At 37.5% G+C, this 18,168-nt stretch overlaps 1 protein-coding gene across 1 annotated transcript; it reads right to left on the bottom strand.

The window, feature by feature from the left end:
- Window positions 1-629: 629 nt before the first annotated feature.
- On the bottom strand, window positions 630-16,854 carry mtfmt (mitochondrial methionyl-tRNA formyltransferase). The gene is made up of 9 exons (XM_067494977.1): window positions 16,540-16,854; window positions 11,541-11,738; window positions 5,642-5,764; window positions 5,455-5,557; window positions 5,284-5,359; window positions 5,105-5,196; window positions 4,692-4,770; window positions 3,717-3,790; window positions 630-2,541 (listed from the first exon to the last, which is right to left on the bottom strand). Exons 1-9 carry the CDS (start codon window positions 16,746-16,748, stop codon window positions 2,356-2,358), a joined length of 1,140 nt encoding a protein of 379 aa, XP_067351078.1. The 5' UTR covers window positions 16,749-16,854; the 3' UTR covers window positions 630-2,355.
- Between the last annotated feature and the right edge of the window lie 1,314 nt (window positions 16,855-18,168).

The raw sequence follows: 18,168 nt of genomic DNA, 5'->3' as shown, positions 1-18,168 counted from the left end.
TCTTATAACTCTTAACTCTTATATAGCACTTTAAAACAACCCAGCAGGAACAACTTGGTCCTCTTCTTTTTTCTGTCTAAACTCAATCCCTGGGTTCCATCATTCACCCACATGGTCTTTCCTGTCTTTTCCACCGGACGACTCCAGTGTTTCATCACGCATTTCTGCCTGTTTCTCAGACATCTCAGCCTGGATGAGAGCGACATCTTCAACTCAACCTCTCCAAAACCGGTTGCCTTACCCACTGAGCTACAGCTGCACATATATGGTGAAGATTTTTTAGGCTAGTACCTACACTTTTATGAGTATTGAGTTTGTGTATTTTTACCATCTCTGCAAACAGTGTATCACATTTTGCAGAGAATTGGGCTGTTTATCTGCAGGCTACTCAAGATGGCCACGTCACTCCTTATCTTGCATTATATTTTTTTAAAGGTGTATACGTGTACATAGGTAGATTTAAGTTTGTATCTGCAACGCTATTTTGCAAATTTGTGCATGTAGGTTTGTATCTGTAAACTTAAGTTTTGTAAGTTTGTACCTTTAGGATTTGAGTTTGAACACTTTAAGAAGATTTTATTTTTCAAGTTCAGTTACAGGCTTAGAAAGCATGTGAATCTGTATAAAGATATGGGGTTTTGACATATTTACTTCATGTTCCAATTTTGCAAACAGAAATTTTAAAAAGAAAGGGTTTTCTAGATAAACTGCATAATTGCTTTTATTAAATCAAATGGTTGTAAATGGATCACAAAATCAAAAAATGTACAATTCAATTTAAGCACATTTAAGCAAGGAATAATGCTTAAATCAAATTTTCATGTTAAACTTTAGTTTAATGAAAAACAGAATTGCCCTTTTGCAGCAATAAATGCCTGACAAAAGTCATTAAGAAGTTATTATCTCCCAGCTGTCCTGCAGAATTTCCCAAAGGTCTGCTGTGGCCAACAGATATCAGCATGCTCTCCCACAACAGACCAATCACCCTATCTGAACTTCAATAAGCTGGTGGGAGAGAATGCTGCTATTGACTGGCTACAGAAGACCTCCAGCAAGTTCATTGTCGTGCTGGAAGATTAAGTTATCCCCAATAGGTTGTTCTGGTCCCAAGACCAGATGCAAAAGGATAAGGGTGATAACCGTGGCAGGGTGACCAGAACTGCGTAACTGGGGAAAACTGGGCAAGAAAATGTGTGAAGATTTAAACGAACATCCGTACCATCGCTACCACATCCGGGCTAAGCCAAGCGCTAGTAAAGGGGACCCACTACTGGCCAAAAAAAAAAAAAATCAAATTGAGACTAGAAATATAGCCACTGATCGCCAAGAGTGGAAGAGCATTATGAATGATGCACGGAATCCCGCGGCACTACAACAGCGAATTGGTTGGCAGGACGATCTGCTCCCCAGTCGCCAGCTAAGGACTAGAGACTCTGAGTAAATGACATGCCTCTTAAGTATACAGTGGTATCAGTACTGAGAAAAAATGCCTTGCACACAAAGGACATCACCCACTCTCCCATTGCCAAAACACCCCCAGATCACCACATTTCCACTTCAGAGTTCTACTTATGGTGTTTTATAGCCATCTATCATCTTTTTATGAGCTCTATGTTCCAGTCATCTAAAGTCCGCTGTTTGTGCATCTTGACTCCCTTAATAAGCAACCCTTACTAATTTTTTTTCTTGCTAACTGACCTGAGACTCCTACACATAATTTCTATGGATACTGATTTCTCTCGTTATAGTTAACGATGCAGCCAATCCAGGAGCAGTACATTTCTCAGGAAGGACACTTGAATGTCCTTGTCTTTTTGGGCTGATTTGCACTTGTTCCTCCCACTGCATTTTCTGTCCAGTTTGAATCAGTTATTTCTTGGCTATATCTTGAATGACCTTCTTTTTACAAGACAAGTATAGATTGACCCCTTTCAAAGAAAAGGTGTTTATCTTTGGCTATTATAATTTATAATTTATAATTTACAGTGAAAATGATAGGTCACTAACTATGGAGGAAGAGCCAAATATAAAATCATATTGGTTTACTAGAAAACAGTAAATATGCAAATAGATAAACTTTGTGTTTACACACATGCACTAACAACCATTTTTTAGATAGCCACAATAATATTACATTCAAGATGAATTTGCAAGTTACAAAAAACAAGTTTAGGGAAATGAGAAACACATTATTATTCTTTGAATATTAACAGTACATTCATTTATTGCAACAGTTCAATACAGCAAATGTTTTAAAAAGGAAATGATTCAATAAATACAAAATGTAGTTCTGTATATCTGCAATGTTCATATAAAATAAAATTTGTTACGCATCATAACACTGAAAATGAAGTGTTATGATGCAGTAACAAATTTTCTTATTTGATGTGACACAGTTACCCCTTTTCTACTGACAAGTAGTTCTTCAGCTGTCTGATTGGGCATCTTCTTCATTAGTGTCTGATGCAGATAGCCATTATAGAAGTCAGATGCTGTCAGTCTTTTTTTTAGGAGCACTGCCTTGAATCCAACCCAGCCATCCTGGAACAGGGAACACGTATGACCATAAAATGTTTAAACCATGAATGTGAGAGTAATACACAGGAAATACCGGTGGGAAAGGAGTACTGTGTCACTGTAATAACAGTTTAAACAGCATAGGTATAGATCTTGCCTGTGCCTGTTCATTCAGTACTTTATACTTCAGTTGTTAAAAAAAGAAAAGTACACAAAATGTTTCTTCTGGCATTTCACACGTCTTTGGGTGTTTTGTTTAATAGTATCAAATTGTGGACAGCTTAACTTATATGGTCCCACACTTGCTATGGGACCACAGTTAAATAAAAAAGGAACAGGTTGTTGGTGGCTGAGTCAGCTGCTCCTGTGTGTGTCCTCATATGTAAGTCACTGTGGAAAGCAACTGCTATGTCTAGACAAAATATGTGCTCTACAGAATAAATGAAATTAAGGTTTCTATTTGTGACACAGTGTTACTATCTCTAAATGGGCGCTTTGCTCTTCCTTTCATTTAAAGCTTTTTTTTTTACGTTTTTGTATTTATTTGATAGTTTCAAGAGGAGAGGTGGACAGCAAAGGTCCCCATCTAGTTTTAACTGCCGTTAACTGGTGTAAGCAAAATCGTCTCTGGCTCAACAACAACAAACAAAGGAACTGGTGGTGGACTTCAGGAAGTCCAGGACTCTTGTCAATCCTCTCTCCCTATGGGGAGATGGGGTGGAAATAGTTTTGGAGTACCAATACCTGGGTGGCCACCTGGACAATAAACTGGACTCAGCAGCATCAATATAGAGGAAAACACAGAGCAGTTTTCTAAGAAAACTAAGGTCCTTCAACATGAGTTTTATGAGTCCGTGCTAGCAAGCTTCATCTTCTATGCTGTGGTTTGTTCAGTTATTTGATAGATCAAAATGAAATTGCTGATCCAAACACCCAAATATTTAAAAATGAAAATCATGGACAATGTCCAATGTGCCTAAACTTTTGCATACAACTGTAATTAAAGCATTGGTAGTTGTCTGAAGTAAGCCAGAATTACAAGATGTTTCCATTCTTCTGATTCCCCAATCCCAACTTTTTAAAATCTGTTGCTGGCATCATCAATAAATATATAAATGTATATTCTGCACAAAAGCACAGTATTGATCACATTGTCTGTACTAATCAAAATGAGTCAGAGTTGAAAGAGCTTGACAGACCTTACAGCAGACAGCCAGAGTATTGGATTCCTTCTGATAGGTCACTGAACCAGGGACAGGTTTCCTCTTTTGATCTGCAAGCAATATAAATGAATTCAGGTTGTACATTACTTAAGTGGCATAAGGCAAACACAAACTTACACAGGAAAATGCCTGTAAAATCTCAATGCCATCTGGCCTCTCTCAAGAATCTGCAGCCTATGTGCAATATATGATAATATTAATGGTCTTCAAAAAAATATATAAAATTTAATACAACTTCTGGAGAAATGTGTTACAGTGGCATTCAATCACAGCTACCCAAGCCTCACATTTGCAGTTGCACCATATCATGTCATCCTGACAAATCCCTTAGTAGCCTAGTCCTTTGCGGCCCCAGTAAGTTTCTAAATCCACCACTGTTGTGCCCTATATGGTTTGCTGTGGGAGGATGTTTTAACTTCTTAGAAATTAAGGTACATTCTACTTTTGGAAGAAAATTTTTAAATATTTCAATTAGTCCAACAAAGCTGCTATTATGTGTACTGGTATTTTAAACAAGGAGAGTTTCTTCCATGTGGTCTGTTGTGGCAGATTGTTTACATTTCTCAGAAATTTTAAAAAAAACTTTCCAGCTCCTTCTTGCTGTGTTGTAATTGTAAATCTGTTTATTGCTCTGTTATGAGTAGACAAAGTGAAGATACGTACGGGAAATGCTTGGTTTTAATGATCCACAATCTAAAATCTGAAACATCCGATGGCAATAATACTCTGCTACTAAAAAAACCTTGGGCTACTGACTATATTTACATGCACAATACAACCTAGGTCCTAGGTTAAAAGTCTCCAATTTGACGAGTTTTAAATGATATTTCGGATTTGAAATTTAATTATTGTAACTGTGTAACTAAATGATTCCACTGACTCTTCAACATCACCTGATAACTACACAATGATCACCTGATAACTAGACAGTGTATTAATAAATACACTTACCTGATAAAGAAATATGACATTTTCCTGCAAAATCCAGAAGTTTTATTGTTCTGCCCATCCATGTGGTCCTTAAATGTATCTGATTGCAGAGAGAGGAATAACTACATAGATATTTAAGAGTCTTGCAATTGAAAAACAATGTTGGGACCCTATTCACAACACATTCAACTTAACATTAGGAGTCCTGCTAGTGGCTGAAAGTTCTTAACTTAACCTCTGAAAAAATAACTTAAAGGCTTTCATAAAGGGTGATTGACCCAGTTGTTTATGATGACATCAGGTTAATGGAGTAAAATATGTAACCAGTCTCTGACTCTGTAATAAATATTAATCAATACACACAAGAGTGATAAAAATAAAATAATAAATACAAAATTTTATTTGGCACTAAGATCCAGAACAATGCTTATTACCCGAGATCCAATGGCACGATACAGACGAGCGATTTGGTCACAGGTCTGTTCCTCCCACACAATCCAGCTCATGGATGTATTGATTTTTGGGGCTGTTGAAAGAAATTAAGGTTTAAATTGGAAATATTCTACTTGACTTACATTAACCATGATTGTCTATGTAGATCAGACGTACATACCAAATGTTGCTCCTGTATGTCTTTGCTCCTGTTGAACTGCCAGTCTCTCAGACAGTGACATTAATGTTTCAATCAGCTGCAATCATAAAACAAATACAGCAACTACTTAAGAATATTGTTATTAAGAGAAAGAGATAGGCATGTTCTACTAGGCTTGTTCCAACAACTGACCAAATGTGCTCCTTTTGTGGCTAGAGCCTCTCCAAGTTCATCAGCATTACAGTTCTCAGGAACATGATAGAGCTCCTGGTTGAGAATGGGGCCCACATCAAATCTGGGAGGTAAATATTTATTTTTTTAATCTGCATTTATAGTAAGGAATAACAAAATTGAACTGAGAAGTTGCGCTTCCATTTACCTGTGAGGGCGGATCTGAATTATCGTGACCCCTGTCGTGGTGTCACCATGCAAAATAGTGTGGAAGATAGGCGCTGGACCTCTCCACCTAGGCAGTAGGCTGGGGTGAACATTCAAAATCCCACTGCAATAAAAAAAAAAATAAAAACACATACAGTGTAAGAGAAATTACAATGCACTTCAAACATCTTCTTCGTAAAACTTGAATATGTACAAAACAACTATTATATGTAGTAACAATTTAGCTTTAGTTTTTTTAGTTTTATGTCCTTTTAGCTTATCCCGTAGTTTAAGGTCGCCACAGCGACTCAAAGCACTTGGTTCATTGTCCGCTTGTTGATTTGGTATAGTTTTTACACCGGATACCCTTCCTGGTGCAACCCTCCCTAATTTCTACCTAACTTTGATCAGCACTGCACAGCTGGGGAGGGGAAGGGGCTGTTAAGATCAGAGTCTTGGTTCAGTGTCTTGCCCAGAGAAACTTTGATATATAGCCAGGACCTGGCTATTACAGACAGGACCACGAGAAAGAGCAAACTGAATATCACAGACAAATGATCCATTTATACAAGCTAATTGATCAAATATTGACAGTGAAATGATCATCTCATAGTTACAGTTTTTACCAACTGCTTACACACAAAATCTTTTCATGTCACATGATATTTGAAACCTCTCACTCAAAGTGCAAAACTACATGCCAAATTTTCAAAACCATAAGCTATTTCTCAGCCTTTGACTCAGTTTTTAATTGCATAAAACCCTTTTTTAAAAACCACTACACACAATTCTCTACCTAAAACACAAAGATCAGGAAGTGACTTCTACACTTATTGACCAGGTCACACAGACACACTCCTCACATGTGCAAACACTAATTGCTTAGTTTTCAGAATTGTGTGTAGAGTGAGCACTACTTGAAAAAAGTATACTTAGTTTTGAAAACAAGTGTAAGCAAATTATAAAAACTGTAATTGTTGCACTCGGGAAATAAATTACACTGTGAAAACATTTGTATTTGTTGGACTCACATGGCTACAGTAGCTGCTGTGAGCAGCTGAACTCTGGCAGAGCTTCTCAAAACATGAAGTGAGCAAAATATGATGACTAATCTCAGTTGTGCGACATTGATGAATGTACAGTAAATGTACAGAAAATGGCACCGTTTGCAATTTCTTGGTTTTAGAATAAACTGGTCATGAAATGTGATCTAATCTACACCAAAGTCACAAATATCAACGTACACAATATTTCTAAACTGATAATCTTTCATGTCTTTATCGAGCACACCTGAAGACACACAACAGCAGAGCTGAGAGCTAGAAGTGTGGTCACGTTTATTGGGCTTTATAACATAATCACAGGGAAACCATCAGAAAATTAGGTTTTATTTCTCAGCTTTACTTATTTGTCCCATTAATATCACTCCGTCTCTTCATGCCGTATTTCCCCGAGTCAACAACTCTCCCTTTCTCTATCACAGACAGAAGCTGCAGGATGCACCCACCCACCACATAATTTGTATCACCTCTGTTGAAGTGATCTGAAACCAGATCTCTAATAGCTGTATCTTGTAGCCCCAATAGCTGTACCTTATAGCTTCTATAACTGTGTCTGTTTTTTTCAAAGGCAGAGGTGAACTACCTCTCTTGTAACAAACCTTCCAGGACAACTAATTAAACAAATTAAAAAAGATAAACTTCGTTCATGTTGCTGCTACTAGATACTGCGTTTTTCATTCAGAATTTATATGGACTAAAAAATGAGACAGCATCACTCAATTACCTTAACTTTTTGCTGCTACAGCATCAAATGCACATAATTATGGAGCTGTGTTTACCTTGTAAATAAACTGTTTTAATCTCACACTTTCCCACCTAATCTAACCTAACCAAGTTGTCTTAGCTGAATTTAAATATAAGATTATTGCAATTGATGTGATCATAATGCCCGGATATGTTTATCGGCACTATTTACCAGGTCATTTGCCATTAAAGGTTGAAATAACAGTAAGGCTGGAGCTTAAATTCCAAGTAAAGGGGAGAACTGGTTTCTGAAGAACAAACACACGCACACGCACGCACACTCTTTAAAAAATAAAAGCCTTAGTGATTCAGTACTCTTTCAGCAAAAACAGCTTTGGTTTGGAAATTCTTTCAGCGTCAAAGCATTCACAAAGCATTTTCTTGGAAATGCCTTTTCTAGTTAATTATCAGGCCTTATGTTAGTGTAAGTGACCATGTTTGTATGCCTGTGTCAGATCAGATTATACTCCAGTGGACTCTACCTAATACCACAAGAGATCAGGAAAGACAAAGATTTCATTTATATTTATTAATGATAATAACAGAGTTCCATACTGATGGAAATCTTATAGGATTTTGCTTTAATGTTTTTTTTTCTTGACTCATATTTTTTTTGCTTGCTTTGTAATACTTGTAAGTCACATTTGATAAAAGGGTCTGCCAAATGACTAGATGTAAATGTAAACACTGAAGACACTTAAAACAGGCAACACGAAATTTGGAAAGGAAGTGGCGTTCCAGAAATTAAGAAGAAGCTCATTTAGCCTGGAAAAATAGTTTAGAAATGTACAAAAAAGCTCTCTGTGATGCCAGAACAGCATATCATTCATCATTAATAGAAGAAAACAAGATCAACCCCCAGTTTCTGTTCAGCACTGTAGCCAGGCTGACTAAGAGCCATAGTTCTGTTGAGCCTAGTTTTCCCTTAACTCTGAGCAGCAATGACTTCATGACTTTCTTTATGAATAAAATTGTAGCTATTAGAGAAAGAATTCACCAGATCCTCCCCCCAAATATTACAGATACATCTTCATGTACAGCAGTGCTAGAATCATGGATAAGGCCCCAATCCCTGTTAGACTGCTTTTTACCCATAGATCTCTCTGAGCTAACTTCAATTATTACCTCATCTAAACCAACAACCTGTCTGCTAGACCCTATTCCAACTAAGCTGCTCAAGGAAGCTTTACCCTTAATAGATACGTTCATATTAGATATCATCAATCTATCTTTAGAAACAGGCTATGTACCACAGGCCTATAAGGTAGCTGTAATTAAACCATTACTTAAAAAACCCTGTCTTAATCCAGGTGTTTTAGCCAATTACAGACCAATATCTAATCTCCCCTTTATTTATAAAATCATTGAAAAAGTAGTTGCAAAACAATTATGTGATCACCTTCATAGGAATAATTTGTATGAAGACTTTCAGTCAGGATTTAGAGTTCATCATAGTACAGAAACAGCACTGGTAAAAGTCACCAACGATCTTCTCATGGCCTCAGATCATGGATTCATCTCTATACTTGTTCTGTTAGATCTTAGTGCTGCATTTGATACCATTGATCATAACATTTTATTACAGAGACTGGAACATGAAATTGGGATTACAGGAACTGCACTAGGTTGGTTTAAATCTTATCTGTCTGATAGATTTCAATTTGTTCATGTTAATGATGAATCCTTCATGCACACAAAGGTTAGCTATGGAGTTCCACAAGGCTCTGTGTAAGGACCAATACTTTTTACTTTATATATGTCTCCTTTAGGCAAGATTATTAGAAAACACTCCATAAATTTCGATTGCTATGCTGATGATAATCAACTATATTTACCTATGGAACCAGATGAAAATAATCAGTTAATAAAGCTTCAAGCATGCCTAGAAGACATAAAGGCCTGGATGTCTCACAATTTTTTACTTCTAAACTCAGACAAAACTGAAGCCAAAAATCTCAGAGACATGATGTCCAACCGTATTGTTACTCTAGATGGCATAAATCTGGCCTCCAGTACTACTGCAAGGAACCTTGGAGTTATTTTTGATCAGGATTTGTCCTTTAACTCACATATAAAACAAATCTCAGCCTTCTTCCACCTACGGAACCAATATTACTGCCAATATATAATATATTGCCAATATTAGAAGTATCCTGTCTTAAAGTGATCCCGAAACACTGGTCCATGCATTTGTTACCTCTAGGTTGGACTACTGTAATTCCCTACTGTCAGCATGCCCCAGTAACTCCCTAAAGAGCCTGCAATTAATCCAAAATGCTGCAGCAAGAGAAGAGTGGAATTAGCAAGAGAGATCATATTTCACCTTCACTAGCTTCTCTCCATTGGCTTCCCATTAAATCTAGAATAGAATTTAAAACACTGCTTCTTACATACAAAGCTCTGAATGACCAGGCTCCATCATATATAGAAGATCTCATGGCACCATATCATCCCAGTAGACCACTTCGATCTCAGAATGCAGGCCTACTTGTGGTTCCCAGAATTTCCAAAGGTAGAATGGGAGGTAGAGCCTTTAGCTATCAAGCTCCTCTCCTGTGGAACCAGCTCCCAGTTCAGATTCGGGAAGCAGACACCCTCTCTACTTTTAAGTCTAGGCTTAAAACCTTCCTCTTTAATAAAGCATATAGTTAGTTATAGTTATGCTGCCATAGGCTTAGACTGCTGGGGGACCCACCCCCCGATGCACTGAGTTTTTTTCCTCCTCTTTCCCTCTCTCCTCTCCTCTCACCCCGCAATTGTCACCACTGTATGTCATTAACTCTGTGTGTCCTCTCCCGTAGTTGTCTTTGTCCTTCTCTGTCCCCCTCTCTCTGTCCCTTTCTGCAGGTGTCCCTGGTTTTGAAGCTGTGTGTCTTCCAGCGTGCAGCTACTGGTCCTACCAATCTGCCCGATGTTTTGTTGTTGCCTTTTGTTGCTCTGCTCTTTTCTCTCTCCCCTTTCCACTCACCCCAACCGGTCGAGGCAGATGGCCGCTCACCCTGAGCCTGGTTCTGCTGGAGGTTTCTTCCATTAAAGGGAGTTTTTCCTCTCCACTGTTGCCTATGGCTTGCTCCAGGGGGAATTGTTGGGTTCTCTTTATACATCTTTATAATCTTGACATTATTCTGTAAAGTGCCCTGAGATGACTTTGTTGTGAATTGGCGCTATATAAATAAAGTTGAATTGAATTGAATTGAAGAAAAACATTGAACGGACTGCTGCCATGATGGGTAGAGTTCAGGGAAAAGATGTGACATCTAAATTATATTAAATAAATAGAAATCCATGTCCAAGGAAACGACACAGTATATAAGTATTTAGTTAATCTAAATTTATTTTACAGTTTATGGTTGCTGCTTTATACTTTAAAAAGCAGTAAGCAGTAATTCCATGGCTCCTAATCTATATCCATGCTACATGTTTGAATAATATTATTAACATGCTTGATGCTCTGTCAGATTTTTAAAACTGAGATGTTTTATATTTCTGACAGAATGAAAGAAGGAGACATAAGAAGGAGAGAAAGTCACGGTGTTACATAGAGAAAGTAAACTACAGATGGCTAACAGAAAAAAGTGTTACTGCATTTTTTTAAACCATCTATATTTTTAAAACTTATAAATAAGAAACTATAGTGTGTTGTAAACTAAAAATCTAAAAAATTCTGATCACCCTAGCACCAGGCTACAGAATGCAGGTCTAAGCCCATATTTAACAATTAAGAATTTCCTTTTTTTACATAAATGCTCTTTTGTTAAAGTTAAATATGAAACTACAAATGTAGATAAACAGGAATAATGCAGACAATAAGAATAGATTGTATGCATTGAAGGGTTAAACTGAACATATATAACAGGCCTTAAAGGACCACAATATAGCCTACAAATCATGCAGTATTACTTATAGGCCATATAGCCCAGCCCTACTTTTAACCAAAAATAACTGACTGAGTGACCTACAGAGGCAGAAGATTTGTGAGATCTGTATTAGACAGCCACTGCTTTAGGTTCAGTGGGTATTCTGATTACATTATCCATATCCAGATCAGAGCAAAGCAGTGCACAACTGTTATCACTGATAGGCAAAATTGCTTACTGTGGAAACTTGCTGATTAGACTCTCAGGGATTAAACAGCCAAAAGAAACCACCACCCCAACATCAAACTGTCCATCCGCAATGTCAGGGGGCCATTGGTGAACTACAAGGTGGTGCTGTTGTGCAAACCTCCGCACTGGGATGTCACCAGACAAAGTAACAACTTCAAGGGTCTTCACTATTCTTCCACTGGAGTTCCTACAAAAAGAACATAGAGATTAGCTATGCAGCTCATTTCCCTTATTTCAAAATAATGGTGCCTATGAGCTAAATGATTAAAATGCTCAACAAAATCCAATATTCAAGTGTTCCCTGAATCTGAGTCTAGAATTTATGAATGTGAATTTGCAGTCTTACCTTACTTTTGTTCAAAACTCTAGTACAACAGTTTTAATGCCAAATAGAGTATTTACAATTCTATTGTAAGACTTAAAAATATTAAATATATTCAAAACACATGCAGGTGTATTAAGTATTGAAATATCTGATAATAGAATACTCTATATTCAATATTGCCCCTGGTCCTATGGTGGGATAAAACACTTTATTCACATCAAACAAGTGAAACAGCATACACATACATACAAACCAGTAAAACTTTGTAACTTATGGTTACATGGTAATAAGTTGAATTGCAATGTATAATCACTGTTTGCGTTCTCACATGCCTATAGAGAATAAATAATTAGCGGCATTGCCATCAATTAATAAGCCAAAGATTCTTCACATGGCCAAATGAGCTACAATACTAAAATTGCTCAAAGGTATGTCACTTTTGTTCGTATCGGTCAGAGCTTTTACAAGTTAATACTTGCGGGTCAATACATTACACAGCAAAACCAACGTAATAATTTTGGCTCTGTACTCCACCACAATAAATGAAATGCAACAATTATGATGAATCGGTTTTACTACTTTGTTACAATGTTCTGACTGCCTGAAATCTGAAAGCCACAAGTCACCAATTACGGGTGTCTTCTTCTTCCTATGGTGTTAAAACATCTTAAAAAAGATGAAGTCCAGTAAACCAATAATGAGTTTATATTTGCTTTGATTCATCTATAGTTAGGGTGACCTGTCATTGTCAATGTAAATTTGAACTTAAAATGGCTTAACAACAACATGTTTTCTTAGTCTAAATTTGTTTTGGGAAAGGCAAGGAAAGGAAGGTTATTCTCTACAAGATTTATTTAAAAAGGTGTACACTTTAGTCTCTTAAAGACATGCTACAGCTGGCTCTAATCAAAACAGAAGACAAAGTGGAAGGCCCAACTGCACATCGATCTGCTAATCTGTATAATGTGCAAGGCAACCTCAATCAGCATTGATACCACTCCATACTGAAGAGGCATGCCATTTAGGAGTGTGTTAATACAAAGCCAAGAGGGAAAGACCTAACCAATGGTCTTGGAGAAGCAATGGTCGGTGCAAATCAACCTGGGAAGGGTTATAAAACCATATCCAAACAATTTGGACTTAAATGTTATACAGTGAGACCTCCAAGGTCAAAACATGCAGAAATACAAATAATGCCCAAGAGCTACATCTCACACCCCACAGGCCTGGCGGAGCATGAAACACCTCATACCCACAATCAAGCACAGTGCTGGAGGAGTTAAAGGTAAATGGTTGTTTCTACCTTACTGGTACCCAAAGCGCTTTACACTGCTTCTCATTCACCCATTCAAACACACACTGATAGGGGAGCTGCTATGCAGCTGGTCTCCACTCAATGGGAGCAACAAAGTTGGGATTCAGTGACTTGCTTAAGGACTTGCTTAGGGACATGTGACCAAAGGAGCAGAGGATCCAACCAACAACCCTAGGGTCAGTGGACGTCTGCTCTACCTGCTGCTCCACAGTCACGCAGGGGTGATTATTTGGGCTTGAGAAGTCAATCATGAACTTCTCTTTACAGTATTCTAAAGGCAAATGTGACACTACTTCTCTGACAGCTAAAGATTAGTCAAAATTGGGTATCAAGGTATTGGGCGAGTCAAAGTCCAGACCTCAACCCAACTCCAATGCTGTGGCAGGATCTTAAGACTGCTGGGCATAACTAAAAACCTTAATTAGAAGAAGAGGTCAGAATATCAGTCCTGTCGTGCTTTGTGTGACTTTGTCTCATTAGCATGTGCTATTAGCTTTTTCTTGGCAGATATCAGAAACTCAAATGCTAACATATTGTTTGTAATTTTTGGCAATACATCATGTTGTCAATTCTAACAAGGATTCTGCAAAGGGGGCTTCTTTGGAAAATAAGCAGTCATATTTTCCCAGCCTGTGTTGTGATAACAATTAGAGCTACATCTCAATATTTGGACGGGAGATGGACATTCCCTGGGAGTTACATGATGCACAGGCCTTGATGCACAGAGCATAAACCAGGATTTTATTAGCTGTGCAATGCAATCTGACTGATTTCAGATTGAGAACCTTCATATTTTGCCATTTCTTAATAAATGATAAAAAGGCGTCCTGGTGGTTGAGTGGTAGAGCATTGGGTTGGGATGTAGAAGGCCGTGGTTTCGAACGCCAAGAATGTTTGTGACTGTGGCGCAGGAAGGTTGAGCGGTTGTTCACCAATCTCACAGTTGTTGGTTCAATACCCACCTCCTACAGTCACATGTCGAAGTGTCCTTGAGCAAGACACTGAACCCCAACCTAGTTGTTCCCGGTGAGTGTTGGCCAGCTGCATAGCAGCTCCCAGTGCATCAGTGTATGAGTGTGTATGTGATTGTCAGTGTGAATGGGTGAATAAGATCAGTGTAAAGCGCTTTGAGTGCCAATAGGTAGAAAAGCGCTATATAAGTGCAGACCATTTACCATTTACTGGGCAGATAAAAAGGTGGCTTGCAGTGCAGGATCGTGGGGCAAGTATTGTTGGTGCACTGTATGGTTATGTTGACTTTCAAAATCTCTCAGTTACAGCTACTCCACAGCTGAAGTTGAGGAAGAAACTGTAGGCACAATATGGTACTGTTGACAAACATTGTTGAAAGTGAATCTTTAAATAATAATGACAAACAAGTTAAATAAATTGATTTGAAAACCCCAGCATTATGTTAATTAATACGATAGTGTGCTTCAAAAGATATCTGGTCTGTATGCGGCTGTGTTTTGCCGTTGGTGCTTGAGCAGAGGTTGGTCCTTTTCAAGGTCTTTTTTCCAAGTTTACCGCGGAAACAGCAGTTTCTTTTTAAAAGCCACACAATCATTTCATGCACCAAACCCCTGGTGGATGCTAAAAACTCAGCGATTTTTCAAACTTCCCTTCAATGCATACTGTTTTCTTTTATTGCTGTCTTCTAGCCCGGTAAAAAGGAGGTCTACACTACTGTGACTAAAAGGTTCTTCTGAACAAACAAGAGCAAAGACAGTACAGACCTCCATTATCATACACAGAGTAGTCCTGTCTGCTGACCTTTGCAGGCTTAACCAATAAGAGCAACCAGCAATAACAAAATTATAAATAAATAATATAATAATTAAACATTTATAATTAAATAATAAATATAGTTAAGTAAAAAATATATAAGGTTCATATAAGCAAATTTGTTTTGTTAAGTAGTGCTTAAGTGTAATCGTGAGTGCCAAGCTAAGATGTTGCTGTCACAAAGAATGTTGCTGCTCCAGTTGCTAATGATTCTCTTAGGTGGGGTTACCAGGATGTAAGGTGGGGTGACAGTGTCACTGTGTCACCCCACCTTACATCCTGGTTATTTTTTGAAAACTGCATGCTTTCAAAAGCATCCAGCTTCTTTTGAGTTTATAACTGGAGCAAAGTTGGGGGGGAAATCTTATACTGCAGTCTTTAGTTATAAGAATTCCTAAATAGGTTGCTTGAGCTTAACAGGAATATTGCAAATAGTAATAGTGGTACAATTTTAAATGGCAATTAACTCACAATTATTCATATTCAAACTGAATCCAGGCTTTACAGAATGATTCAATTAAGTCTAAGGCAAACAGGCATCTGGGATGAGTCTTTCAAAAACAATGTAATATCATCATTCAGCTGACTGGTAATAAAATGCCTTTCTGCCACCCTAATATCATTCAAAGAACTCTGAAATATATGTGGCAAGAAACTGAGAGGCAATCAGAAAAAGGTAAGGTGACATCGAGCATCCTTGTCTAATGCCATGAGATAAATTAAACCATGGGAAGGTACTATATTTTAATTTAATAGATCTGTTGTTATTTTTGTAAAAAAAAAATAAAAAGGAAATGGGTCCAAATCCACATTTGCCAAGTGCTTTAAAAATAAAATTATCCTCAACAGAATCAGACACTTTATGAAAATAATCAAGAAATAGAATATAACTGTCAGTATCAATGAAATTATTATAATCCAATAAGTCTAATACAAGCCTAACATTATTTAAAATATGTTGATTCTTCATGAATCCAGATTGTGTTTTATCAATAATTGAATTTTAGAGCATCTTTGTTGGCAAAGAGTAAGACCGAGATTCATTCATTCAATCAGTCATTGTTAAGAAGTGGTGTAGGGCGCCAATTATCAATAGAGAGAATATCTTTTTTAGGTTTAGGGATCAAAGTAAAGTGTCATAGATTAAGGAGGAGACTCATTTATAAGGCTCTACTTGAAGTTATTTCGTTGGGAAAGGGAGATAACTCTTGCAGAAAGTATTTTTCAAGCATTCTATTGTTCGACTAAATTCGTCAAGATTAGTATAATAATCACACGATAATGTCTTTATGATTAACACTTTTACAGTGAGTAATGGAGTCCAGGAAAGAGTCAGCTAATTCATCCCTTAACTGATAAAGCACAACAGTCTGCAGTTTCACAAGGGTGTTCAGTTTTATCATTAATATTTAATTTGTCAATACATGCATTATTACAGCGACCTTTCTCCAGTCTGGAGAGTCATCCGGTGTAATCGCAATGTTTATTTGATTTGTTCGCAACGGGGCCTGAAAGGGGCGGCAGTGGCTAAAAGCGGAGGAACGAGTTAAGGTAAGATCTCACCTGCTGGATGTGAGGAGTCTAAGAGATTCCACAGCGAACTGATCAGTGCCAAAAAACAGGAGTCTCCACGGGGGTCCCGATGAAGACACAGGTCTACAGAGCCACCGCTGCTGTCCATCACCCCCACTCCTCAATATGGTATGTGCTAAGTCATACTGAAAACGCCTGAGGGTTTTCACAAAAACACCTATTTTTCCATTGATCCACATCCTACCACCTCCAGTTTAAAATACCATCTTTTTCTTAAGTCTCAGTGCGGATATTAGAGAAGTTTGGGTCGACACCAATCAGTTCAGGGCCCAGCGCATACTGATGACGACACACATCATGATTGGATGAACTACGGAAATTGCGCAATGATTGGCTGAACACGTCAGGAAATGTGTGATAATTTGCTGAACGGTTGTTACGTTTTTTTTTTTTAAATTCCTGTAAGGTCTTTCTACAAAGATTCATAGAGTACATTGATATTAAATGTCGGCTTGGTGAAATGCATCATCATACACTAGTTTCAGGTGTGAGCATTATGCAGCAATGTAGTATGGGTTGATAACTGTTAAACAAGATAAAATAGGTGAAAAAACTAATCAAAGAAATAATAATTATATGGCCACAAGTGCCAAGTTGTTGGCATTTTAGTAGGCTTGATAAATGCATCTTGATGGACTTTCTGCTTTTTGTTTTTATTAGAAGACTTTAACCTAATAGTGATATGTCCCTTTGGAACTATATATTTATGTGTGTGTATGTCATGTCAAAAATGACAATATCTCTGTGCATATGATACACACACCTTGGTAAAACATTGTTGCTGTAATAAATCAACATTCCCCCCTTTCTAAACACACAGTTTAACCTGTGTGTCAACTTTATCAGTGTTTAGGAAAACTTTTAGAACTTTTGGAATTTGCAACCCCCTATTTCCCCTGATTTTCTCAGAGGTATAAAATTGTTGCATAGCAGTGAGCGATGATAAAATGTCTGAGTCTGTTCAACGTGTATGTGTAGGTGTTTGAGATATTTCCTGTTGGGCAGCTTCCTTAGCTACAGCATCCTCTTTTGTGTTTCCTGCTGAAAGTCAGTGTTATTAGGCAAACATTTATATCAAGCTATGCAGTAACATTATTATGTTAGAAAATATGATTGTTATCAGATTCCTAGAACTCTGTTTGTCCAGAGTGTTCCAGATTCGTGAACAATTCAAAAATCAAGTCTAAAATCCAACATCTCTCATGTTTTTGTCTCCAGTTTTTCTTCTGTGAGCCACAAATTCAGCTTTTTAAGCTAAAAAATATGATAAACATCACATTATGTAACAACAGCAAAATCTTCTTGGTTCTCTCCACTTGTGGGATTGTGTAATGCAGAACCATCTTGAAAAAGTAACATTGTAACTGAGTTAAGAACATTACATCCATTAAAAGTTACCTTAGGCATGTCAAGTAACACTGATCGTATTTCAGCCATCTCATTCTAGAAAGGTAATGAGTTTCTGCTCCTAGAATAAGAGAGACTGCATGAGGAAGCAAAAGAGTTAGATCAACCTAACCAACACTTTCCTTGCAACTGTCACCGCTTGCTGGCATCATCTACAGGATCCAGCTTAGCTCAAAAGTAAGCAATATGTTG

Source organism: Channa argus, chromosome 2 (genome assembly GCF_033026475.1).
Source record: "Channa argus isolate prfri chromosome 2, Channa argus male v1.0, whole genome shotgun sequence".
Taxonomy (NCBI): domain Eukaryota; kingdom Metazoa; phylum Chordata; class Actinopteri; order Anabantiformes; family Channidae; genus Channa; species Channa argus.
The sequence above is the reverse complement of the archived record's forward strand: the minus strand, read 5'-3'. Positions and strand labels throughout refer to the sequence as shown.